This window comes from Pseudozyma flocculosa (genome assembly GCF_000417875.1).
Source record: "Pseudozyma flocculosa PF-1 unplaced genomic scaffold scaffold00008, whole genome shotgun sequence".
NCBI lineage: Eukaryota > Fungi > Basidiomycota > Ustilaginomycetes > Ustilaginales > Ustilaginaceae > Pseudozyma > Pseudozyma flocculosa.
In genome coordinates this window covers 631,060-656,467 of record NW_006920876.1, presented here as the reverse complement: position 1 = coordinate 656,467, position 25,408 = coordinate 631,060, and the positions used below count along the sequence as shown (strand labels likewise).

Here is a 25,408-nt window from a genome sequence, read left to right as displayed (position 1 = left end):
TCGCTCGACTCGACCTCCGTACCCTCCGTCCCCGTCCTTCGTCTACTCCTCCCTACTTTCCTTCCGTACCGAACTAACTAAAAAACTAAACTACCTAACCGTACCCTTTCCGTTACCTAACTACCGCCTCCCGCTCTCTCTCTCTCTCTCTCTCTTTCTCTCTCTCTCTTACTCTCTCTCTCTCTTCTCTCGTCCCGCTTGCCGGCTGGAAGCTAACAGACCGCCCCCAGACCGACATCATCATGGTTGCGCAGCAGCCCCAGGCGCAGGAGGACAAGCCTAGGCGCGGCTCGACCTCGCTCGCCAGTAGGAGACGTGGCTCCGGCACAGAGAAGCTCGACACGCATGTGAGTCGTCAGCTGCCGTCTCCGTCTCGAGCAGAGCGACTCGAGTGCTTCCGGATGTGTGGCCGGCTCTCTGGCTGCTGTGCGGCAGATATCCCCTTTGAGGCCGTGTCTCGACCAAAGAGACTCCGTCGGCGTGAGCGAGGCTTGCAAGTCCAGGCGCACGGACCGGTTCCGATGGCCCTGGCCTTGTCGCGGTGAGGAAGGCCTCAGCCGGTCCCGAGGTCCTGCAGGCGATACAGCATCGCTGCGTTCCAGTTTGTCGCCGGTACTGCCTGCAACGAACATGGAGGCCGTCAACGCAGCCGCTTCGGAAATCATCCAGATCGGAGCCACCAACCGCAGTCTTGCGCCTTTCCAACTGGCCTTCCCCGCTGATATCCCTTGCCGACCCTTTCCACCGCCCTGTGCTTCCGAAGATTGCATCGTGGCACACGAGGACCCACGATGGCGGCAAGACTCCTCACGCCCGAGAGGAGGACCTGAAGAAGCTCTACGAGAAGTACGAGAAGATCTTCTCCATCACTCCGCAGAGGCTGCGCATGATCACGGACCGCTTTGTCGGCGTGCTCGAAGAGGGCCTCAAGAAGCCCGATCAGACCGTGGTGAGCGTCGGCCGACGAACGTCGAGCGGAAGTAAGGCTGCTCGCCGCCCCTGCATCGCCGTTCCACCGATCCTTCCGCTGACGTCTGGCTCAGCCGCCTTTGCGCATCGCGCCCCCACCACCGTGCGAGGCAGCCGATGCTTCCGGCCTTTGTCTTTGGCTGGCCTACGGGAGAAGAGGTCGGATCGTATCTTGCCCTGGACCTCGGTGGCACCAACCTGCGTGTCTGCCACGTCGTGCTCAAGGGACAGGGCAAGTTTGAGATTACCCAGACCAAGTTCCGCCTGACAGAGGAGCAGAAGCAGATCGAGGGTCAGGAGCTCTTTGACTTCTGCGCCGAGTGCCTCGACACGTTTGTCAAGGACCACTTTGGCGATGCCAACGGCGAGGTCATCCTCGAAGAGGAGATCGCGCTCGGCTTCACCTTCAGCTACCCCATGTCTCAGGATCGCATCGACCACGGCAAGCTGATTCGATGGACCAAGGGCTTCGGCAACCCCAACACCGAGGGTCGCGACTGCGCCGCCATGTTTCGCGCATCGCTCGAGAAGTACGGCGTGCCAATCAAGATGACGTCGCTCATCAATGACACGACGGGCACGCTGATCGCGTCCAACTACGTCAACAAGGACACGCGCATCGCCTGCATCTTTGGCACCGGCTGCAACGCCGCCTACATGGAGCACATCAGGGACATTCCCAAGATCAACGACCTCGGCCTGCCGGGCGACCAGGACATGGCCATCAACTGCGAGTACGGCGCCTTTGACTCTTTTACCCACGAGCACATGGCCGAGATCCGGACCAAGTACGACGAGCACATCGACCTGCACTCGAACAAGCCGCACGAGCAGACGTACGAGAAGATGATCGCTGGCCTCTACCTCGGCGAGCTGTTCAGGCTGGTGCTCATCGAGCTGAGCGACGAGGGCGACCTCTTCCTCGGCCAGAATACGTACAAGATCGAGAAGCCGTACGCGTTCGACACGGCCTTCCTCTCGCTGATTGAGAGCGACCCGACCGACGAGCTGCTCACCGTCACCGGCCTCTTCACCCACTTCTTTGGCCTGGACACGACGCTCGAGGAGCGACACTTTTTCCGCAAGCTGGCCAGGCTGATCGGCACGCGGGCCGCCCGGCTGAGCAGCTGTGGCATCGCCGCCCTCGTGACAAAGATGGGCTACCTCGAGCAGGGCTGCGGCGTCGGAGCGGATGGCAGTCTTTACTCCAAGTACCCCGGATTCCCCGATCGTCTTCACGAGGCGCTCGAAGACATTTTCGGCGAAAAGGGCAAGAAGATCCGCACCTACCAGGCCGAGGATGGCTCGGGCGTCGGTTCGGCCATCATTGCGGGTAAGTGCGGCCGTTTCGCCGAGAGCGCGGCGGATGCGCAATCCACTGGTCGGCCGCTGACGTTTCCTGTGTTGTTGCACCTCGACTTGCCGCTTCCTGCGTTTGATTGTGTCCGACGCAGCCATGACCAAGGCCAGGAAGGAGGCCGGCATCCACGCGCACGTCTGAGCTGGATTTGCGCAGAGCTCCACCGCCATGGCCAAAGGCAGCGCGGGGAGCAGGGTCGTCTGATGATTGAATGCGCTCAACCCCCGCAAGTGCCGACCCCGACGACCTTACCTGACCTGTCCTGTGCATCACTCTGAGCTCGATCGCCGTATGGCTAGCGCCGAATCGTCGTGATCCTGAACCATCTGCCTCCAAAGCCTGCGGCCGCGGCGTGCGTGAGTGCTACCCCAAGGTCGTGCGAAGTGGTCTCGTCGGGCAGGCTTGCCAGTCAGAGAATTGCTTGGCGAGGTTCGAGTCGGGACGCGCCTGCCTCGATGCGACCAGGAGATCAAGGTGACGGCGTCGAAGTGGTGTTGGTGGTGGCGGAGGAGAGCTTGGCCTGGCCAACCATTTCTCTTGCAGTAGTGTGTAAGAATGCGCGCAGGGCTCTTTCCTGTCCAGGCCGGGTGCTCGGGCATCTTTCCGCCCTCGCGCTTCGGGGTGACGACAAGATTGCCGAGAGGCGCGGGGCCGAAGCAGGTAGGCTGGCGGCTTTCGGGGAAAACCCCCCGGGGGAACCACTCCTGCCTCTCCATTCGAGCTGCTTTTTGGCTGCAGCTGGCTTGCCGATTAGTGCCTCACTCTGGCGGCCCGCGTGGCCTGCGCGCCCGGCCAGGCCGCGACCGGCGAAGTAGGGTCGCAGCAGGGTTGGGCCCCCGGCGAACTCGCCGTTGAGGCGGCCTTCGCCTTCGCCTGCAGGCGGTAGACGAGCCCCCCGAGGCCAGCAGGCTCAGGCTTGCGGCGAGCAAGCCAGCACCACCAGCTTGCCAGCCACCTGCCTGGCCCACCGGCGAGTTGCACACCCTCGTTGCCGCAGACGAATCAAGACTACTCGGTTCGGATGTATGTACATACCCATCACCAGGCGGCCGGACGGATGAAGAGGTGGTGGCCGAGCTGTTAGGTACTTACAAAGCATCTCTCTTATTGTCAACGAGATGGCCGAAGAGGGAGAGGTCCGTCGAGGGTTGGCGCTGCCAAGGGTTCCACCAGACTCTCAAGGTGGCGCGAGCAAACACACTCGTCTTTGTCGGCAATCCTAGCAAACGTAGCGGCGGGTCGAGGGCGGGCGAGGGTCCAGCACCAGAGGGCCTTTTGGCGGGATGACCGGGGCCGGCCTGGCGAGCTGGCGCGAGCAGGCAGATCGGTCAAGCCCAGCCTGGCAGCGCCGTAAGCAAGCAGGCTAGGGCGTTCGCCCTTTGGCAAGAAGATCGAGCCAGAGAGGAGCGGGCTGCACCCTGGCCTGTTGTGTGCCTGTACGGCAGAGTACTGTGAGTACATACAGAGTAGTGAGTACCTACACCGCCTTGGGGTTGGGAGCCTACTGCCCAGCTTTGTTGGCCGGCAATCTCGTCGTTGGCGATACGACTACTCTGATGCTCAGAGCCAGCCAGGCGGATTTCTCGCCTCAGTGGGCTGGTGCGTGCGCGCCCCCCAAACGCTCGCCGCCGGGTGCGGTGGCGCGCTGCACGTCGACGAAGCCGAGCGTGAGGCCCCTCCTCGCTCGCCCACCGGTATCCTCGCTCCTCGCTCCCCGCTCCGCTCCATCGCCCTTCGCCCTTCGCCCCGCCCCGCCCCGCTCCGCCCGCCGTCGCCTTGCCTTGACCTCCGTTCCTGCCGGGCCCCGCCTCGCCCCTCGTTCAACACCTGGCAATCTCCAGAAGAAAGGCGGCCCACCCGCAAGCGCCAGACGAGGCCAGGCCGAGGCCGGCTACCTATAAAGTCGCCCTCTCCTCGCCTTCGATCCTGGCCGATCCCCTATCCAGCCCTCACCTTATCCGCTTCCTGCGCAGTACACCACAACCACCTCTTTCTACCGCTCATCACCAAATTATCCAAAATGTGCGTGACCGGCCTTCGTGCGGTGCCTGCTGCCTCTTCCGTTTTCGGCCCCCCTCCCTCCTCGTCACGATGGACCTCGCTGACGCCGATGCCAACCGAAACGTCGATGCTGACCGGGTGCTTCAAAACGTTCCGTCTTGCAGGGTCGCTACCGAGTTTAAGCTCAACAACGGTCTCTCGATTCCCTCCGTCGGTCTGGGAACCTGGCAGTCCCCGTGGGTATCGGTGTGCCTCGGCCGCGGTTGCATACCTTGCTCTTGCCCGACTCCTGCAGCACCGCGGCGCTCTCTCATGCTGACCATCGCCAAAGCCTTTCCCGAACCCCCTTCTGCTTCTGGGCTCGTCCCAATCCCCGTCTACATCAGCAAGGGAGAGGTCAGGGATGCCGTCTGCCACGCCCTCAAGAACGGCTACAAGCACATCGACTGCGCTTGGGGCTACCAGTGAGTAGTGCCTCGCCTCTCTCGCTCCCCCTTTCCGCCTGCTTGGCCCGCCGTACCCGCAGTCGCCTCATACCGCGACTGTTTGCTCACTCGCGCTCCGTCGCTCCCATCGCCACGTCGCCCGCCCCTGCCTTTATAGGAACGAGGACGAGGTCGGAGAAGGCATCAAGCTCAGCGGTGTCAAGCGCGAGGACATCTGGATCACCAGCAAGCTCTTCGAGTTCCACCACAACCAGTGCGTATTCGCAGTCGGACTCCCACCCACCGACGGTTCCACCCCTCCTCTTCCGCCGTCTTTGGCCCACGACTGACCCATCCATCGCCGACTTCCGCCTCGCCCGCACCTCCGCGCCCCTCTCCCATCCCTCAGCGTCCGTCAGGCGTGCCTCGACACCCTCGAGAAGCTCAACGTCAAGTACCTCGACCTCTACTTGATGCACTGGAACATTGCCTTTGTTCCGGAAGATGTTCCTGCTGGGCAGCTTCCGCGCAACTCGAAGAAGGACCCTGCCACCGGCAAGCACCTGCTGGACGTCGAGACGACCGAGAACTTTGTCGGTGTGTGGAGGGAGATGGAGAAGCTGGTCGAGGAGGGCCTGGTCAAGTCGATTGGTGTCTCGAACTTCTCGATCCGCAGGCTCAAGGAGCTGCTCAAGGAGTGCAAGATCAAGCCCGTCGTCAACCAGGTCGAGCTCTCGTTCACCTTTCCGCAGCCCGAGCTCGTCGCCTGGCTCAAGAAGCAGGACATCCTGCCCCAGGCCTACTCGCCGCTCGGCTCGACGGGCGCCAGCCAGGCCTCGCTCGAGGTCGTTGACAGCATCGCCAAGAAGCACGGCGTCGAGGGCGCCAACGTGCTGATCAGCTGGCAGGTCGCTCGCGGCTGCAACCCGCTCCCCAAGTCAGTCACCCCCAAGAGGATCGAGAACAACATCAAGCTCATCGAGCTCTCCGCCGACGAGATCGAGACCCTCGAGAAGGGCGCCCTCGCCCAGACCCCCAAGAAGGTCTGCGACCAGTCCGACCTCGTCGTGCCGGCCTACGACATCTTCGAGGCCAACCACCCCACCAACAACGACAAGGTTCAGGCCGCCCAGGCATAGACGGGTTCACACAGGACCACCGCGCCCACATACTGGCCGTGGACATCTCACCCTCTTGATGTAGACTGTACTCATTATCTTGCACGAACGAGCTGTCACGAAATTGTCTATGAACGCAAGCCCGCTACAGCCACATGAGATGGTTCGTTTGCGTCAAAGTTGTGGGAGGCTTGCGGCCCCGAAACCGGGGAACGCGAATCTTATGCAACTCTCGACGGCTCCGGGCCGGAAATCGGCGCTGGTCTCCGCCGTTTTCCGACCCAGACTCCCGTGAAGTGAAACGGAACTCCCGATTTTTCCCATCGCACAGGCTGTGCAATTCAGGATTTGAAAGTCGTTATACAAGTGCGATCTGAAATCCTGATCACTGTATGTAAATTTCAGATCGCAGGCAGTAAAAATTCAGGGCGCGCTTCTGAGGAATCGCACAAGCTGGCTGCAGCTGGATTCCAGATTGTTATACATTTTTTTTTGACCAGATCCTGCTGCTAGCTATGCAGTTGCTGGCTGAGGTCACTCACGCTCTGCCCGGTTCCACCGTCATCGGGTCAAACAGTATCTGGTCAAAAAAAATTGCACATGTATAACAATCTGTAATCCAGCTGCAGCCAGCTTGTGCGATTCCTCAGAAGCGCACCAGGTGTGCAATCAGCTGCGATCTGAGATCCCGAATTTCTCCTGCCTGTAATCTGAAATCCACTCATAGTGGCCAGGATTTCAGATTGCACTTGTATAATGACTCTCAAATCCTGGATCGCACAGCTTGTACAATAGGAAAAATTGGGAATCACTTTTGCTGCTGACAATATGATTGTCAGCAGCAAGTAAGGCGGTGAGGGAGGAGCAGCAAAAGAAAGACAGGAGCAAAGGAGTCAGCAATGGTGCGCAGCAGAGAGGCAGAAGGATAAGAGCGGCAACAGTCAACTCACCAGAGCAACAGCAGACCAGCAGGCAGTGGCAAGGTGGGCTGTGCACGCAGGCAGAGTGGACGCAAGGCGGTCAGTGGTCTCAATCATTGGAGACGCCGGAGACATAGCTAGGGGCAGAGATTTTCCTACGATTTTGGGAATCGGAGATCATCTACAAAAGTGCAGTGCCGTAGGAGATCGTTAATCCCCTACGGCACTTTTGGCTGTAGGCGTCCGACGGCCTGCTTACCGTAGGCCTGCCTTTGCACCCACAGCCGTATGTGTTCTACAGGCATTGTATTGCAAAATCTAATTACTGATATGCGGCAGCGTGGCGATGGCATTGGTGGCGGGGCAAGCAGGCAGGAAGGCAGGCGGCAGCAAGCAGCAGGGTGGTGGCAGAGCGGCAGGGCGGCAGCAGGCAACAGTGGTAGAGCGTCAGCAGCGAAAAGGCGGTGAGGGAGGAGCAGGCAAAAGGAAGAGGGGCAGCAAAGGTGTCAGCAACGGCGTGCAAGAGAGCGGCAGAAGAGGAGCGGTGGTGGCAACTCACTTGTTGCAACGAGGCTGTCAAGCGGAAGGCGGAAAGAAGGCTGTCAATGGTCAAAATCATCGGAGACTTTGGAGAGGCCTCCTGCGAAGTCTCCGACGATTGACAGCAGGGGCGGAAGGTAGCAGCAGAGCAGAATCAGTGGCAAGGCGTCTGGGCTGGCAGCGGATTCACTGGCGGCTGCGCTTGGCTGGCGGCTGCGCTTGGATGGCAGCTGCGCTTGGCTGGCGGCCTGGGCGGCTGTCTGGCGGCTCAGGCGGCTGGTGGCAGGTGGCTGACGGGTGGCTGGCTGCTCGCTGGGCCGGGCAGCTGGCTGGCGGCCCGGGCGGCTGCGCTTGACTGGCGGCTGACTGGGCCTCGCTGGCGGCTGGCGGTTGGCTGCGCCGGGCGGCTGCTGGCCTGAGGGGGCAGGGCCAGGCAACTGCGCCGGGCGGTTGGCTGGTGGCTGGCTCAGGTGGCGGCTGGCAGCTGGATGGCAGGGCCGAAGGGGTGGGTGGCTGGCAGGTGGCGTCAGGTGGTGGTGGTAGGAGGGCAGGAGATGGGACGGGCGGGCGGATGGATTCATAGCTAGCGTCAAAGGGCAGGTGGATTTTGGTTGTAGGCTGACCTACGGCCTTAAATCAGGAAATCGGGGGTCATCTACGCTAAAAATGGCCGAAGGCAGCCCTACGGCCAAAATCGGCGATCTTCTGCGGTATTTTGGGGCCGTAGGTTTACTTACGGCCAGAAAGCGGCAATCTCCTACGGCTTTTTCGGCCGTACAACCACCCGTGGCCATTTTCTGGGGAGCAGCTACGGCATTTTTGGCCGTAGGGCCACCCACAGCCCTGGGCCAACCCCACTCTGCGCAGAATATGGCCCTTTCTGCTTACGTCAGCTCAGGAGGCCCTGCGCGCGCGCTGGCCCCTTTGCCACCCGGCCCTTTGCCACCCAGCACTTTGCCAAACCCATCCGCCGCCCACCCATCTCTCCTGCCATCCTACCACCACCACCCGACACCACCCGCCAGCTAGCCGCCAGTCGCCAACCCAGGCCAGCCGCAAGGCCGTGCCAGCACCCGCCAGCACCCGCCAGCCAGAAGCCAGCCACCAGCTGTCAGCCAGCCAGCCACCACTTGCCCGGCTCAGCCAGCCCAGCTCAGCCGCCTGACCCTGCCAGCCACCCGCCAGCCGCCCGCCAGCCAAGCGCAGCCGCCAGCCGGGCCGCTGCCAGCCCCAGCCGCCTTGCCACTGATTCCGCTTTGCTGCTACTTCCGCCCCTGCCATCAATTGTCGGAGACGTCGGAGAGAGGCCTCTCCAAAGTCTCCGTCGATTTTGACCATTGACAGCCTTCTTTCCGCCTTCCGCTTGACAGCCCGGTCGTGACAAGTGAGTTGCCACCACCGCTCCTCGTCTCCCGCTCCCTTGCACGCCGTTGCTGACTCCTTTGCTCCCGTCTCTCTTTTGCCTGCTCCTCCCTTACCTTTCTTTGCTTCCGACATGCTCTGCCGCTGTTGCCTGTTGCCTGCTGCCGCCTGCCTTCCTGCATGCTTGCCCCGCCACTCACCAATGCCATCGCTGCGCTGCCGCACATCAGTGTAACTAGATTTTGCAATACAATGCCGGTAGAGTACATACGGCTGTGGGTGCGAGGGAGGGCCTACGGTAAGCAGGCTGTAGGATGCCTACGGCCAAAAATGCTGTAGGTGGCCCTATGGCATCTGGGTGCCGTAGGGGATTAACGATCTCCTACGGCACTGCCATATTGTAGAATGTCTACGATTTCCAAAATCGTAGGAAAATCTCTGCCCCTAGCTATGATTTGGCAAAGGGCCAGGTGGCCTGCGCGCGCGCGAGCAGGCCCCTGAGCTGACATAAGCAGAAAGGGCCATTTTCTGCGCAGGGTAGGGTCGGCCCAGGTTGTGGGGGGCCCTACGGCCAAAAATGCCGTGGCTGCCTCTCAGAAAATGGCCGTAGGGCCCCCTACGGCCAAAATGCCGTAGCTGCCCCTCAGCAAATGGCCGTAGGTATCCCTACAGCCCCATTTTTCATGGCCGTAGGTGGCCCTATGGCCATTTTTAGCGTAGATGACCCCCGATTTCACAATTTCAGGCTGTAGGCTTGCGTACGGCCAAAATCCTGGTGCCCTTTGACGCTTTCTATGAGAAAGCATCTCCAACATTTCCGATGATTGACAGCGGCAGGGCAGAAGCAGCGGCAGCTGGCAACTCATTGGGTGGCTGGCTGGGCCGGCTGGCAGCTGGCAGCTGCGCTTGGCTGGCAGCTGCGCTTAGCTGGCGGCTGGCTGGGTGGCTGGCTTGGGTGGCTGGCTGGCAGGCATAGCTAGCGTCAGAGGGCAGGTGGATTTTGGCCGTAGGCCACCCTACGCCATGTGATCGGGAGATCGGGGGTCACCTACGCTAAAAAATGGCCATAGGCAGCCCTACCGCCAAAATCGGCGATCTTCTGCGGTATTTTGGGGCCGTAGGTTTACTTACGGCCAGAAAGCGGCGATCTCCTACGGCTTTTTCGGCCGTACAACCACCCGTGGCCATTTTCTGGGGAGCAGCTACGGCATTTTTGGCCGTAGGGCCACCCACAGCCCTGGGCCAACCCCACTCTGCGCAGAATATGGCCCTTTCTGCTTACGTCAGCTCAGGAGGCCCTGCGCGCGCGCTGGCCCCTTTGCCACCCGGCCCTTTGCCACCCAGCACTTTGCCAAACCCATCCGCCGCCCACCCATCTCTCCTGCCATCCTACCACCACCACCCGACACCACCCGCCAGCTAGCCGCCAGTCGCCAACCCAGGCCAGCCGCAAGGCCGTGCCAGCACCCGCCAGCACCCGCCAGCCAGAAGCCAGCCACCAGCTGTCAGCCAGCCAGCCACCACTTGCCCGGCTCAGCCAGCCCAGCTCAGCCGCCTGACCCTGCCAGCCACCCGCCAGCCGCCCGCCAGCCAAGCGCAGCCGCCAGCCGGGCCGCTGCCAGCCCCAGCCGCCTTGCCACTGATTCCGCTTTGCTGCTACTTCCGCCCCTGCCATCAATTGTCGGAGACGTCGGAGAGAGGCCTCTCCAAAGTCTCCGTCGATTTTGACCATTGACAGCCTTCTTTCCGCCTTCCGCTTGACAGCCTGGTCGTGACAAGTGAGTTGCCACCACCGCTCCTCGTCTCCCGCTCCCTTGCACGCCGTTGCTGACTCCTTTGCTCCTGTCTCTCTTTTGCCTGCTCCTCCCTCACCGCCTTACTTGGCTGCTGACAATGCTCTGCCGCTGTCGCTGCTGCCGCTCTGCTGCCGCCCTGCTGCCACCTTGCTCTGCGCCGTTGGTGCTGCCCTTGTAGGTAGCATAGTTTTGCAATGGAATTGTAGCTAGGATACGGCTGTGGGTGCATGCTATGCCTGCGGTGTGGGAGCGACGCTGTCCTACGGCCCTGGGAGCGTAGGAGTCCTACGGCCCAAAGGCCGAAGTGGTAGACCGGCTAGGTACGGCCCTGGGGTAGCAAAGGAGATCTTGTTAGGCGGCTGCCCAACACGCCCCTGCGGGCGCCTGAGTCCCGAGGAAGTGCTGGCGGGCGGCGGAGCCGAGCGGCAATTGCCGCAGCCAGCCCCTCGACCCCGGAGGGGCTCAAGGGAGCTAGTATGTAGTCCCCCGGCTCCTGCGGAGGCCTCTGATGGTCTCCTTGTCAAATGTACTATATCCTCTTCTTACTGGAGACTGGTACAGCATCGATATCCCACTCCTCCTCATCCCTGACCTCTCCGCGCAAGCCCTATACCGTCCTTGGCCGCCTGCGGTATCCTAAGACCCCAAGGGCCTAACAGATCTCCGATTCCCGAGGCCGTAGCTAAATCCCTGCCGCTAGCTATGAGATGCAAGCAGCAAGGTGGCTGCGCTTGGCCAGGGGCTGGCTGGCAGGTCGTGGCAGCTGGCGTCGGTTGGTGGTGGTAGGAGGGGAGGAGAGACGGGTGGGCAGGCAGATGGATTTTGCAAAGGGCCGGGTGGCAAGGGGCCAAGCGTGCATGCGCAGGGCCCCCTGTGCTGACGTAAGCAGAGATGGCCATTTTCTCGTGGCCTGCGGCCAGAAATAGCGCAGGGTAGGGTCGGCCCAGGGCTGTTGGGGGCCCTACGGCCAAGAATGCAGTAGCTGCCCCTCAGAAAACGGCCGTGAGTGGCCCTACGGCCTTATATTGGTGCAGGAGATCGCTGATGTTTGGTGTAGGGCTGCCTACAGCCTCAATTTGGCACAGGAGATCGCCAATTTCCGGCCATAGGTGGCCTACAGCCATTTTTTAGCGTAGATGATGCCCAATCTCCCAACTGCAGGCTGGCATTTGGCAAAAATCCACGTGCTCTTTGCTGCTAGCTATGACTGGTATCTTGACTCCAGCACAGCTTGTTCCTGATTGGGAGGGCTGCTTTGGCTCAGGCTTCAAATCTCAAGTCAATTGGACCAGAATAGGGCAATTGCGAACAGGCGACACACCAAAAGTGGCCGAAAAGTGGGCTTCCGATAGGATGCTACGGTCTCGGCGGAGCGGCACAGCCAGATCGAAGCCAGGGTCTTGGCTGGGCCAAAGAGAGCGAGGCGGGGACAGCAGCAGGGACGCGCCTCTTTGAAGCCGCGGAGCGGGGCGCCGGCGGAGCAGGTGTGGAGGGAGAGGCTGTACGGCGTCAAGGTCCGAGACCGCCCGTGCCGAAACAGCGCACCTGCAGCCAGGCAGGCTATCATGCTGCGGGTGGCCCCTGCCTGCTCCTTGGCCTCTCACCACATCCATCCCCTGCCCTCATTTCCCGACCGAGTCCTCCAGCCATACAGACCCTCATTCCACCTCTTGCTCCGACGTCGTCTCTATCTGGATCCGTCCCGCATCTTTTTTCTTTGCCTCGAGCGCGGATCTCCACCTGGAACTTGCTCTTTGATTGTACCTCGTCGCTGGAAGCCTCGGAGCCCTATCCGTCTCGGAGACAGCCGAAGACGAAGCTCAAGCCCTGCCTGCTGGTCTTCTGATTGAATCACGACCTCGGCCCTTCCCGAACCTTGGCCTGTTCAAGAAGCTAAAGCAGCGTCACGCGGCGGGCGAGCGGGCCCGACCTACTCCCCTCCAGCATCGTCGGCACTTCCGGCTTTCGAAAGATGCCGGCGTCGGCCTCGCTGTCATCGACCTACACTAACCCCTACAGTTCGTTATTCGACCCACGAAGCAAGTCTGCGCCCACCAAGCTTGCGGCGCACGCAACCCCCCCGTGGTCCTCAGCTCAGCGACCCATCATATAAGCCAGCCTTGAGGATGAGGCCGACGTCCTCGTCGGCACCTCCGAACGGCCATGATGGCACCTCGACGTGGTACCAGCACGCGCCGCCCCGACCACCGCAATCGCACCGTCAGCCTTCACCGAACTCGCCACAGCTGACGCCCAACTTCAACGGCCACGCCCCTCCCCACGCCATACAGGCTGGACCGTCTCGTCCCTGGCTCGGTCCGAACCCGACTCCGAGCTCGGGCTCTCGACCGCAGCGATTCGTTGCGCCGCCGGCTATCCAGCAGCCGCATCACACCACCCTCCCCGCTCGCCCTCAACAGAATGGCTATCAGCTGCAAGCCCCAGGCATGCAGCAGCAAGCTCAGCAGAATCACCCAAGCCTTCCTCCCTTCCAGCAGAGAGCTTCTTTGTCTTTTCCGGCGCCTATGGTCTCGTCGCCTCTCCCTGCGTTACCCCAGGGGGATCGGCTGCCGAATCCATACGAGTCCCTGCAACCATCGTCGTCGCCGTCGCAGTGGAGCGGCACCTTTGGCGCGGCACACGAGGGTGATTACGGCCGCCACGCAAGCTCCCGACGACAGTCGTCCGGCTTCAGCGCCCACTCAGAACGAGCGCAGAACATCCCGCTACCCACGACGCCCTCAGCACATGCCGCCTCTCTCTCGCCGTCGCCGATGCCTCCGCAGCGCTTCGGGTCCGGTTCGTCGGCGAGCGAGTCGGCCATCGGCAGATCAGGTCGTCAGTCGTCCGCAACGTCCGCGACATCGCCGCAGACCAACTCGATCCAGCAGGAGCATGAGTTCGACGATTGTCCTGGGTGTCGGGCCGAACTGGACGAGGCGCTGGCAGCCTCGATGGCGTCGGCGCGTCTGGACGAGGAGCGTAGGAAGCAACGGGAGGCCTCTGAGATGGAGAATCTCTATGCCATCAGCGCTAGCGAGCAGGACGCACGCCGCAGAAGAGCTGAGGAGGAGCGGACGATGCTCGAAAAGGCCGTCGAGGACAGCAAGCGAGAAGCCGAGCTCCTCTCTAAGGCGCGCGCCGAAGAGGAAGCTCGGATCCTGGAGGAAAGCCGGCAAGCGGCCCAGCGCGAGAGCGAAAAGGCGGCGGCCGAGGACCAGATGCAGATCGAGGTGGCTCTCCGTGCGTCTCAAGCAGAGGAGCGGAAGAGGGCAGAGGCGCTCGAGCAGGAGCTTGAAGCAGAAAGGGCCGCCATCGCCGAAAGCATGAGGCAGCAGGAGGAGGAATGGCGGCGACGTGAGAGCGAAGAGAGATCGCTCATCGCCTTCTTCGAGCACCAGTCGAGACGACGCGAGAGCGACGCCACCTGCGAAGGGTCCTCGAGGATGGCGGCCAACGAGGGCGTGCAAGACGATCTCGAAGACTCCGAGGCGGAGTTCTGGAGGTTTACCGGGCACAACGAGGCCTACGATCTCGCCAAGAAGATGGAGCAGCAGGCCGCCGCCTCCTCTCAGTCTGCCCCATCCGAGCCATCTCGTGCCCGCCCATCCATCAGGCGTCCCTTGCCACCCGTCCCGGGCCAGGCGCCTCTCGCAACAGCAGGCGCGCCCGCTCTTCCAACGTCACCTGCCATGCCGGCGGATGCTGATGATCCGGTTCCCTTCAGCATCATCCCGCTCGATGCACCGCCGCCGTACGAAGCCGCTGCCGCCGCAGATACCTCGTTCGCACATAAACCTGGTGCCAGCGGCCGGGGAATCAGCGACAAGATGACGCAATCCGCGACTCCATCATCGACAGCCTGCCGGACGGAGCTGAGCTACCTACAGAGTCCTTCAGCGTACGACTTTGATCCAAATCTCCGAGACGAGGCGCCGAGCCCAGTGGATTCGTTCGCCGGACCTAGCCCAGCTCATACGGCGTCCAACAGTCGGGTCAGCTCTCCCGCCGTCGAAGCGGCGTTGGATTTCAGCAGGATGACCGGTTTGCCCGTAGGCGGTCGAGACCGACGCCATTCCTCGGTCTCAATCAACCGGCACGAACGAGAAGCGCTCTCGACGCCGCCACAGCCACCACCGAAGCAGGCAGACAGCACTGCTACCCCTTCTGTAGCTGCCGGCATAGTTGCCTCCGCTCTAGAGGCTTCACCAGCGCATGAGTCCCCCGCGTCACCACAACGCACCTCGACCGGAGCGGCGCCGCTCGTCGCGTCGCCTTCGCCTCAGCAGCAGTCGCAGGCCTCTCGAGGCAAAAAAGCAATCGCTGGCGTCGATTTCGGTTTTGCATCGCAGCCGTTTGCGACACAGCTAGAGAAGGTTCACGAGCCCGGCGAAGGCGAGACGGCGGCCAAGTACTATTTCCCCAACGCTCTGCAGCTCACCAGCGTGACCGCACCTCGCGCTGTTGGCACCGGCAGCGCAGGCAATCGATCGCCGGCCGTCGTCGGAACCCGCGGCCCCTATTTCGTCGTCCGCGCCCACTCGTGGAAGAGCCTGCTGCGTGCTCTGGCATGGTACGGCAACACGAGGATCGAAGCTGGACCGGAAGAGGTGGCGGATGCCGCCTCGGCCGCGACGTCTCACGACCGATCGCGAGCCAAGTGCTTCCTTCGGGTCGAGATCGAGTTCGTCACGCCGACCAAGGCCGAGATGGGCTACGGAGTCGGCGATTATGCTCGATACGCGCAGAACACGGGTCTGATGCCACGGACGGGCCCCAACAAGCCTCCGGCGCACGTGTCCATTTGCATGTCGCTAGTCCCCTCGCCGGCGGCCGCGCGCGCCTTTCACCAGAGCGCAGCGTACAGGGCAGCGCAGAGCGAGTCGAAGCGCCTGGATGCCTTCTACGCCGGCCGCGGGTCTGCCAGGAGGCTCATCTACCTGCCGAGGCAGCCGCCGAGCCTCCCGCTCCCCATGGTGAAGCTGGCCCAGCATCTGCACCTCGCCCACACCTTCAGCGCTGCCTGTCCCACTTCAAGCCACACGGCGCGTCACAGCCCGCGCGACCTGCACCACGCCATTGAGCGTCACGACGAGGGCTTCATCAAGAAGCAGAAGGCGCTGGCGAGTGCCGGCGCGCTGCTGGCGTCTGGGTCGGGCAGCGGCGGCACCAACAACACAGCGTCGAGTTTGAGCCTGACGACGACCAAGACCAACCAGTCATTTGCGAGCTCGATGTTCCACCGCCCTTCGGTCGACACCACGGCCACAACAGCAGAGGGTCATTCGTCGACTTTTGAGCCGGGCCCCAGCAATGGCAACGAGAGCCACGTCAACCTCATGGACTCGGAGCACGAGGACGAGGTCGACTTCAACAACCTCGCCCTCGAGGATGGAGGGATCGAGCAGGTCGAGGCCATGGGGAAGCGCGCCAGGCTCAAGGCCAAGATGAAGCGGAAGCTGGGCAAGAGGCAGGGGGATGGCAACGTCGTCGACGAGGATCTCGCTACGTGGATCACGCCCTTTGATGTCGACGAGCACGATTAGCGTCATTCGATCAGGATGGTCGCGCATCCGATTGAAGGTGTCTTCCGCCTCTGGGGCGAAGCATCCGGGAGGGAGGTTCCGAACATTGGCGTCCGTTCCGGATATGTCTGCAAACAGCAACCTAGTCAGCGCATTCTATTTGTCGAGTTTAGCAAATCGCACCGGTCAAATGCACAGCCTATGTAGCAGCAGCAGCAGCAGCAGCAGCAGCAGCAGCAGCAGCAGCAGCAGCAGCAGCGGCAGCAGCGGTAGTACAACTCCCTTGGTGCGGCGGTACGACGGACCACTACAACGCCACCCGATCGAGGGTGATGGTCTCAAAGACGACGTCGACGTGCGCGCGCGCCAGGGACGCTCTTGCGGACGCCTGGTCGTTGTCGCCGCCTACGAGCCGGATGGCACGGAGCCTCTCGATCCTTTCTTGTAGTTGGCTGCGTATCCCATCCTCGACTTGCTGCGTCGTCGGAAGGAGATGCTGTAAGGATCGAGGCCAGCTGAATGCGCGGATCTCCTTCCTCCGCCTCGTCGTCGTCGGCGGCGGCGCGCTTTGCCTTGCATTTTCACTGCGACTTCTTGCGCCTCTTGACGACGACGTAGGGCTCGGCAAGTCGAGGAAGACCCTGCATAGGTTCAAAGCTTGGTGGGCGAGGGCGTTTGGAGTCTCGATCCATGCCACCTCTGCGTCGTCCTCCTCTTCCTCTCCTCGTTGGAATCGTCCCTCTTCTTCCTCGTCGTGTCTCAGTGGTTGTGATGCGTTGGTCGATGTCTGCAACGAGAAGGGAGAGGCAGAGGGTGGAGAGGACGACGCGGATGGTGTGGGGTCCTCGAGAGAGTAGATGGTCGTGTACTCTAGCAGGAAGCCGGAAAGGGTCGTCCCTAGCATTGTCTGGCCCTGATCGGCAGAGGAAGGCGAGATGGCAATCAGGTTGATCGACACATCCTCTAAACGCTGTCGGAGCATCGAGAGAAGGGTCATGAAGCGTTGCGACGGTGGAGCGATCTGGGTGGTCGTCCGCAGCGTGCGTCAGTCGGTCGGCGGCCCTTATCTCTTCCACTTCGGGCCAGGCAGGGGGACGTCGGAAGTAGACGCCGTACTCACCTGCAAGCTTCCCCTTCGTACATCCACGATCCATCTTCTCTCCTCCAGGCTAGAAGACAGGTAAAGGTCGATGGAACGGCAAAGCAGGGCGCGGTGGGCCACAAAGATGTCGGCTGTCTCGCGCCAGTGCAGGACCACGAGATCCGACATGCCTTCTTCCTCGAGAAACGTGGCGAGGTGCCTGCATTGACTCGCCGTAAGGCGGGTCGAGTCCAGGAGCGTTGCTTGTCTGCCCTTCGCCAGCGCCACGTCGAGCGTTATAGAGAGGTGTGCGTGTCAGGGGTGCCTCGATGGGTGCTGAGTGGTGCCAAGACCAAGGCGACGTACCGGAAACCCCACCGCACCAAGATGACATCTTGGACGATGGTGCGGACACTTCGATGCGAGGTCGTCCTTCGTTTCCTGGCCCTCGATGACGGCGCAGGTGATGCATCGAGTCGATCGTGAAGACGTCGAACGAGGACGTCGACCTCGTTGCCCTCCATCTCGATTCAGGCGATCGCAGCGACGATTGGCACGAGCCTGACGCGATACCGACTCCGTCCGCCCTGCCTCGTTGCCTCGTCGACTTGCTGTCTGGTCCTGCGAGTTCAAGCGAAGAGAGAGGGAGGCAAGACGGCTGCGCTCGCTGCTCGTTTGCCCGACGTCCTGCGTCTTTCTCGTCGAGGGAATCGTGGTTGTGACGCAGGCAAGGAGGGGAGGTGGGGTCCGCCGACTTGGTCGCCGCTCGTTGCAGGTGGACGGAAGCGGGGAAGGAATGACGAGGCCCCGATCGCAAGCCGCGACCCACGGGGCACCGCAAGATCAACTACAGTAGTGGGGCAGACCGGCAATGCAGCAGCACATCCAGGATGATCTCGGTCCCAGGCAGCCAGCGCACACTTCGACAGACGGCGAACGGGTGGTTGAATAACGAGAAGCGGTGGTGCATTTCTTTGCTTTTGGTGATTGCAAAAAGTAACTTACCCGCCCGCACCCGGGCCAGGATGGCCGGCAATGTCGGGTGGGGAAGGACTTCTACCTGCGCCAGGCTCAACAGAGGCGCCGGTGATGCTGGATACGATGCTGAACAGCCCAGACTGGTGGTCGGTTTGTTGGTACAGAGAAGGGGGGTTTGAGGGTGGTCGAGGCACGGCGAAGCAAACGGTTCTAGACTGAAGAAGAAAAGCTCGGGGTAATAGGCGAGAAGGCGGGAGCCGAGTGAGGGCCAAGGGGGAGAAGGAAGAGCTATGACACACGGGAGGAGGAAGAGAAGAAACGAGAAAGGGATCGGGGAAAGCAGGCGGGCACGAAGACCAAAGCCAGCCGCTTACTGCTTCTTCTCGCCCTCGCCCTCGGCGGGCTTAGCCTCCTCGGACGAGCCCTGCTGGCCGCGCTTCTCGTAGACCAGCTTGAAGAGCTGAAGCGAGGCCTGCTGCGTGGCGTCGATCTTCTCGCGGATGGCGTCGGCGGTGACGTCGCTGTCGGCGTTGAGGCCCTTGGCGGCCAGCTCCTCAGTCTCCTTGATGAGGACGTTGAGCTTCTCCTTCTCGTCGGCGGGCAGCTGCTCGCTGAACTCCTGCATCGCCTTGGTCGTCTCGCCGCACACCGAGTGGGCGCGGTTGGCCTCCTCGATCACGGCCTTGCGGGCCTTGTCCGACTCAGCGTACTGCTCCGCATCCGCCACCATGCGCTCAATCTCGGTGTCGCTGAGGCCGGAACCGGCCGAGATCGTCATCGACTGGTCCTTGTTTGTGGCCTTGTCGGACGCCGAGACGTGCATGATGCCGTCGGCGTCGATGTCAAAGGTGACCTCGATCTGGGGGACGCCCTTGGGTGCCGGGGGGATGCCAGTCAGCTGGAAGTTGCCCAGCAGCTTGTTGTCGCGGACGAGCTCGCGCTCTCCCTGGTAGACCTGGATGTCGACGGCAGTCTGGCCATCGGCGGCAGTCGAGAAGACCTGGCTCTTCTTGGTGGGGATGGTCGTGTTGCGGTTGATGAGGCGGGTGAAGACGCCGCCGAGCGTCTGGATGCCGAGCGAAAGCGGGGTGACGTCGAGCAGCAGGACATCCGTGACCTGGCCGGAGAGGACACCGCCCTGGATCGAGGCGCCGATGGCGACAGCCTCGTCAGGGTTGACACCCTTGCTGGGGTCGCGGTTGAAGATGCTCTTGACCGTCTCGAGGACCTTGGGCATGCGCGACATGCCGCCGACCATGATGACGTCCTGGATCTCGGACGGCTTGACGCCGGCGTCGGACAGCGCCTTCTTGCAAGGCTCGACGGTGCGGTCGACCAGCTTGCCCACCAGGCCCTCGAGCTGCGCGCGCGTCAGCTTGGTGTTGATGTGCTTGGGACCGCTGGCATCGGCCGTGATGTACGGCAGCGAAATGTCCGTCTGGCTCGTCGACGACAGCTCAATTTTTGCCTTTTCGGCTGCTTCGCGGATGCGCTGGATGGCCATGCGGTCCTTGCTGAGGTCGATGTTGCTCTCCTTCTTGAACTCGTTGACGAGGTGCTCGACGAGGACGATGTCGAAGTCCTCGCCGCCGAGGTGGGTGTCGCCGTTGGTCGACTTGACCTCGAAGACGCCCTTCTGCATCTCGAGGATCGAGATATCGAAGGTACCGCCGCCCAGGTCGAAGACGGCGATGACCGACGAGTCGTCGCGGTCCATGCCGTAGGCGAGGGCGGCGGCGGTGGGCTCGTTGATGACGCGGAGGACGTCAAGGCCGGCAATGGCACCGGCGTCCTTGGTGGCCTGGCGCTGCGAGTCGTTGAAGTAGGCGGGGACGGTGATGACGGCGTGCTTGACGGGCTTGCCGAGGTAGCCGGAGGCGGTGTCCTTCATCTTGCCTACGACAAACGCACCGATCTGCGAGGGCGAGTACTTCTGGCCGCGGGCCTCGAGCCACGCATCGCCGTTCGAGTGGGGCACAATCTTGAAGGGGACGTTGCTCAGGTCCTTCTGGACCTCCTTGTCCTGGAACTTGCGGCCAATCAGACGCTTGGTGGCAAAGAGGGTGGCCTCGGGGTTGACGACAGCCTGGCGCTTGGCGGGCAGACCGACAAGGCGCTCGCCGTCCTTGGTGAAGGCGACGACGGAAGGCGTCGTCCGGCCACCCTCAGAGTTCTCAATGACGCGTGCCTGCTGGCCCTCCATGACCGAGACACATGAGTTGGTGGCTGAGAAAGCGTACAGAATAGCAGGGGCGCAAGTCAAGGTTTCGGGTCAGCTACCGCAAGCCAGGCATGATGATCGCTCTTCGCCACCTGCCAAGCGTCGCTCAGGGCAGGTTCTAAATCCTTCCTACTCGGGCGCTCCGGCTCGCCACGAACGCCACACCCCCCTTGACCGCCACGACGCGCAGAAACTCACTGCCCAGGTCGATTCCGATGACAGGGCCCGAGACCTTGCCAGAGTTGAAACGAGCTCCCATCGGCGCAAGTCGCTGTGGGAAAGGTAGGCAGACGCGACGGTAAAAGAGGGGTGCAACGAGGTCAGGTTCGCTGCTCGGCGGGACGCAGGCGCTGCAGAGCAAGGGGGATGCAAAGACGCGACTCACCGCCATCGAGGGGGCCGAGCGGAGGGGCTGGTTGAGCATCCTCGTCGCCGGAGCGGCGGCACGGAGTGATTGAGAGATCATAGCGGAGAGGGTCGTGTGCACGGGAAGACGGACAGAACCGGGGCGGATGGCGGTAGCGCGGGTGGTATCAAACGGGCGAGGGGAAGAGCGCTGTGATGATGGTGGGGGTGGTGATGGTCGTGGCGAGAGGCAAAGAGGGTGGAAGCCTTTTGGGGGGAGGTAGTGCGGTGTGCGCTGTGTGCAGAGGAGGGGGGAAGGTCGGTGAGAAGGAAAGCGCCGACGGCCGTGACTGGGCTTTTGTGGAGATCGAGCGGTGCCATCGGTCGGGTCGGGCAGGGCGGGCAGGGCGCAGGCTGGGCCGTGGGTGGCCTCCCTTCCGCCACCAGCCAGCAGCTGCTTGCCTGCTTGCCTGCCTGCCTGCCTGCCTGCTTGCTTGCTTCTTGCTCGCCCTGATTGAGCCGCGATTTCAGCCGGCGTAGGGCCCACCTTAGCCAATTAGCAAGCAAGTGTGCACTGCGAGGCCAGCGTTGGGGGCCGGCTGGGGTAAGGCGGCCGCATCGACTTTGTGAAGTCACCAGGCGGCCGGCCGGGCCTGGCGTTTGAAATTTTCTTCTTCGTCGGCCTCGCCCGCCCTTCGAGAAGGACCGCCGCCTTTCCTTCTGCGACCTTCGACCCCCCTCTGCCCGGGCGCCGCCGTCGCCGCCTTGCCTGGCCTCCCTTGGCGATTTTTCTCGTTGGCTGGGTGGAGGAGGCGACAGGTAGGCCAGGGTCGCACACGCACGAGACGTGGCGGGCATGCAAGCCAGCGTCACGCTCACACGACTTTCGCCGGTGATCGGGTCGGCCAGGCCTGGTGACGCCTGACCCGCTGTCCGCGAGGTGGCGGGTTCCGGTTCCCGAGGCAAACGCTGGCTGGGCGGCCACCCGGCAGGCCGTGTAGGCCGACCTGCCGGTGCCTTGGACCCTGCCGTACCGCTGGACGAACCGCACGGCCCCGCAAGAGCTCTCAACACCGCACCACCCTAGCCTCCCCTCCTTGCCCTTGCACCGCGTCGAGCGACGCCGCGGCCCTCGTTTGCAAGCAAGCCAAAACTCTGAGCCTGGCTCTACCGCTGCGACGTCGGGCCGGAACCGACCCCTTCGGATGCTCGCCGGATCCCTCTCTTCCCCTCGACTGGCGGGCCCGACAGCGCGACAGGAGAGCGTCCATGTCCCTGCTGCCGACGACGAGGTGAGCTGCTGCTGCAATCCCCTGACGAAGCTAGCCTCGCTCTGACCATGATCAGCTTTGTCCTTGCAGCACCTTTGACTATGACGGGTCCGCCCGGTCCGGCATCAGTCGGGTGCTGCACAACCTCGCCCGCTTCCCCTCTCAGATGGTGCGTCCAGCCCTCTTGCTCGGAGCACGTCGCGACTAGCTTTGTCTCGTCCTGAAAGGCTGACGTCTCGTCCTGAAAGGCTGACGTGGCGACCTGGCCATCTCCGCTTCATTTCCGTATCGACGACGCAGCCCGACTTTGAGCTCGCGACGTGGCAACTCTTCAACCTCTGCGTCGCCCCTCGCAAGGTGTGCGTAGCTCGCGTAGCCCGCCTTCTCTGGTACCGCAGGCCTTGAGCGTACAAGCAGCTTGGTTTACCTCGTTCCTCTTCCCTCCGATGGCCTCGACACTTGACCGCAGGTACCGCCAGGTCTATTACCACAAGCAGACCAAAAACACATGGGCTCGCGATGACCCGGCCGTCCTCATGATCCTCACCTCAACACTATGCCGTGAGTCGGTCGGCGAGCAAGCCGCGCGCAACCCCGATAAAAAGCGCAGCTACCGACTCTACCTTCTCTCTCGCATCGTCTAACGACCATCCTGGTACAGTGGCGGGCATACTGTGGGGCTTCGACTACTCGCTCGGCCCCCTCGGCACCTTGCGCACCGTTTTGGTCATGGTCCTGCGCGACTGCCTGCTGCTCGGCATCGTCTCGGCCACGGCGCTGTGGTTCATCTCCAACTCGCTGCTTCAGGCGCCCGCGTCGATCCACACGACCGACCAGCGCGTCGAGTGGGCCTACGCCCTCGACGTCCACACCAACGGCTTCTTCCCCGCCATGCTCGAGCTCTACTTTGTCCAGCTCCTGTTCAAACCCGTCCTGGTCAGGCACAACTGGATCTGCCTCTTGCTCGGAAACGGCCTTTACCTCGTCGCCGTGAGTGGTCGCTTTAAACAAGAGACGAAAGGACGGATGACACGAGAGGGGGTGACTGACCACGAACCTCTGACGTGTTGTGACCGAGCAGTTCGGCCAGTATTGGTACGTCACCTACCTTGGCTACAATGCGCTCCCCTTTCTGCAACGCACCGAGCTCCTCCTTTTCCCCGTCCTCGTCCTCGTCGCCTTCTTCATGGTGAGTGCGCGAGCGAGCCCTCCTGTCCTTCGAGTCACCGGTCCGGCTCTGTCCTCGACGTCGAGAGGGCAGCAGTCCGAGGCAGGACGACGATCAACGATGCATCCACAAACCACAAGGAGTACAACCCAAATCGAACAGCCAACCCCCTTCCCTCTTCTTTCCCGCTCGCGCGCGAGAGGAAAGAGTGGGGAGAGAAGGGTCGGCCATGTTCCTCATCCCTTCAGATACTGCTGAGACGCCGTCGTCCTGCCCGAGCCCCGTCGGAATGCGCCCAGTGGGCACGCACAAAGATCTGACCGGCCCTATTCTCGCGTCCGCCTCTTCTGCTTCCCTCCTCCCTGCTCGGCGCTACCCGATGCACGGCTAGGTCTCGCTGCTGGGCTTCAACTGTCCGCGCCACTTTCTCTCGCTCTACTTCGGATCAATATGAAGCCGTCAGGCGTAAAGACCACACGGCCGTCCGACCGAACGCTCTACCGTAGCCCGTGTGGCGAGAATCGGGCCCAGTGCTCGAGTGCGGGGAAAAACACCATTGTTCAGACAGGCAAAGAGGACCGACCCTGATGCTGCAGGCAGAGTCGATGATGGGGACGGTGCGGGTCAATGGCAGGTCGAACATCCGGGCGGGGTGCAGGGTGCAAGAGGTTAGGTGCGGATGCAAGTCCAGCCGACGACTGGTGTCGCTCAGTGATGCTGTGCCGGTCGAGAGGCAGTGGACGGCCCACGTCCGGCCTAGTCGCGTTTCGATTGGGATGATCGGGTTCGGAGGGCCTGGCTCGGCTTCAGGATGCCGGTGCCGCTGCCGCCGGTGTCGTTGATGCTGATGTGGCTTGGCCGGCACCACCGCCGCTGCCATGCGCCGACTCGTCCATGGCTTCTTCGTCTTCTTCTGGGATCGGGTCCTCGGTTGCCATCTCGCCGTCGTCCATCCAAGATGCCTCGACCGTCGCCTTGACCCTCCTCACGTACTCTTTCATGTTCTCGCGGTAGAGCGAGGCAGCCTCGGCGTTGGCGGGGCTACACCGCGCCACATCGAGCGTAGGGTGCAAGCACAAGGGGAAGGGGTCCTGTCAGCGCCTCGGCGGGGTCAAGGTGGTGAGGAGCTCGAGGCGCTCGTCGAGCGCCAGTCCTGGCCGCAATCGACTTACCTGTTGGGATTCGGGTCATGCAGCAGGCTCTGAATGCTTGTCAGGATCGCCGCGACATCGTACGTCGGGCTCCATCGGTTCTGCAGGATGTCGAGGCAGAGCTCGCCGTTGGCGTAGACATTGGGGTGGAACATTTTGCTGAGGAACTTGACCGTCGGCGGCTTGTTGGGGTAGGACTCGTCAAAGGTGAGAACCAGCTTGAACGTCCCGTCCTCGAACGGCGTGTCGGCTGCGGAAGCCAGGCGAGGGATCGACGCAGAAGGGAAAGGACAATGTCAGCGCTGCGATTTACCATCTTGCCACCCAAGTCGAGCGTGGCAACGGCCGACTGGACCCCACATACCGGGACCAAAGATGACTGCGTTCCAGATCATGAGGTTGTCGGCGCATGGTGCGCCCGAGATGCCGCCGGGCGGGTCGCTGCTGAGCCTCTTGAAGTCTCGGATGAGCCTCTTCTTGGACGGTGTGGACTGCGCGGCGGGACCGGGTGCGTGGCGGGTGGCAAAGCCGTATCAGGTCAGTCCCTTTTCCAGTCCGAGCTGTTGCGGCGGAAAGGATCGACAGGTGCAAAGGCCACCTACCATGGCGAAGAGGGTCGAGCGCTACGGTGCTGAGTGCTGGGGGCTGGGTGCTGGGGGGCGTGGCTTTGGTAGGCGGTGGAGCGAGAAGCAGGCTTGCCTTGTCTGAGTCGGGTGGAGAACGATACGGGCGTTTGAGGCTGCAGCCGAGTGCGGTGTTGCAATGGATGAAGGATATGCTCCGCGGATACGAGGGCTAATGGGTGCTGGTAAAGGATGACAAGGCAGGGCAGTGATGGTGGTTTGAGACGGGGGCCAGGGGTGGAAGCGCAGTTGGCGAGGGAGTCGGAGGGGGGGGGGGGGAGCAGCGACTGCGGCGGGGTGGTGGTGGGGCGGCGCCCCTCGCGGCGGCCTGCCGGGCGGCCTGCAGGCCTTTGGCCTCTAGCTGTAGGGTCGGTGTACGCGTGCTTTGCCCCGTCTGGCTGCTGGCTGCTGGCTGCTGGCTGCTGGCTGCTGGCTGCGCTGCGAGGTTGTTGGTCGCCCTTTTGGCTGGCTGCCTGACGCCCGCCGGACGTGTGGAGGGCGGAAAATGAGCCAGCCAAGAGCCAAGCAGCCAACCAACAAACCCACCCACCCAG

General features: G+C 62.5%; 7 protein-coding genes across 7 annotated transcripts; 4 read left to right on the top strand and 3 right to left on the bottom strand.

The window, feature by feature from the left end:
* Window positions 1-242: 242 nt before the first annotated feature.
* On the top strand, window positions 243-2,470 carry PFL1_02896 (uncharacterized protein; the record flags this gene model as incomplete). The annotated part of the gene is made up of 4 exons (XM_007880409.1): window positions 243-347; window positions 764-949; window positions 1,084-2,302; window positions 2,424-2,470. 4 exons carry the CDS (start codon window positions 243-245, stop codon window positions 2,468-2,470), a joined length of 1,557 nt encoding a protein of 518 aa, XP_007878600.1.
* Window positions 2,471-4,420: 1,950 nt separating this feature from the next.
* On the top strand, window positions 4,421-5,894 carry PFL1_02895 (uncharacterized protein; the record flags this gene model as incomplete). Its single annotated transcript, XM_007880408.1, has 4 exons — window positions 4,421-4,566; window positions 4,717-4,794; window positions 4,934-5,029; window positions 5,165-5,894. The coding sequence occupies 4 exons, from the start codon at window positions 4,421-4,423 to the stop codon at window positions 5,892-5,894; spliced, it is 1,050 nt and encodes a 349-aa protein (XP_007878599.1).
* Window positions 5,895-12,617: 6,723 nt separating this feature from the next.
* PFL1_02894 (uncharacterized protein) lies at window positions 12,618-16,037 on the top strand (the record flags this gene model as incomplete). Its single annotated transcript, XM_007880407.1, has 1 exon — window positions 12,618-16,037. One exon carries the CDS (start codon window positions 12,618-12,620, stop codon window positions 16,035-16,037), a length of 3,420 nt encoding a protein of 1,139 aa, XP_007878598.1.
* A 286-nt stretch (window positions 16,038-16,323) lies between these two features.
* Window positions 16,324-17,621, bottom strand: PFL1_02893 (uncharacterized protein; the record flags this gene model as incomplete). Its single annotated transcript, XM_007880406.1, has 3 exons — window positions 16,324-17,037; window positions 17,137-17,365; window positions 17,464-17,621. 3 exons carry the CDS (start codon window positions 17,619-17,621, stop codon window positions 16,324-16,326), a joined length of 1,101 nt encoding a protein of 366 aa, XP_007878597.1.
* An 824-nt stretch (window positions 17,622-18,445) lies between these two features.
* On the bottom strand, window positions 18,446-20,762 carry PFL1_02892 (uncharacterized protein; the record flags this gene model as incomplete). Its single annotated transcript, XM_007880405.1, has 3 exons — window positions 18,446-20,301; window positions 20,495-20,567; window positions 20,682-20,762. The coding sequence occupies 3 exons, from the start codon at window positions 20,760-20,762 to the stop codon at window positions 18,446-18,448; spliced, it is 2,010 nt and encodes a 669-aa protein (XP_007878596.1).
* A 1,148-nt stretch (window positions 20,763-21,910) lies between these two features.
* On the top strand, window positions 21,911-23,534 carry PFL1_02891 (uncharacterized protein; the record flags this gene model as incomplete). Its single annotated transcript, XM_007880404.1, has 7 exons — window positions 21,911-21,933; window positions 22,003-22,081; window positions 22,213-22,271; window positions 22,382-22,473; window positions 22,574-22,902; window positions 22,994-23,101; window positions 23,472-23,534. The coding sequence occupies 7 exons, from the start codon at window positions 21,911-21,913 to the stop codon at window positions 23,532-23,534; spliced, it is 753 nt and encodes a 250-aa protein (XP_007878595.1).
* A 352-nt stretch (window positions 23,535-23,886) lies between these two features.
* PFL1_02890 (uncharacterized protein) lies at window positions 23,887-24,836 on the bottom strand (the record flags this gene model as incomplete). Its single annotated transcript, XM_007880403.1, has 4 exons — window positions 23,887-24,121; window positions 24,253-24,481; window positions 24,596-24,722; window positions 24,834-24,836. 4 exons carry the CDS (start codon window positions 24,834-24,836, stop codon window positions 23,887-23,889), a joined length of 594 nt encoding a protein of 197 aa, XP_007878594.1.
* Window positions 24,837-25,408: the final 572 nt, after the last annotated feature.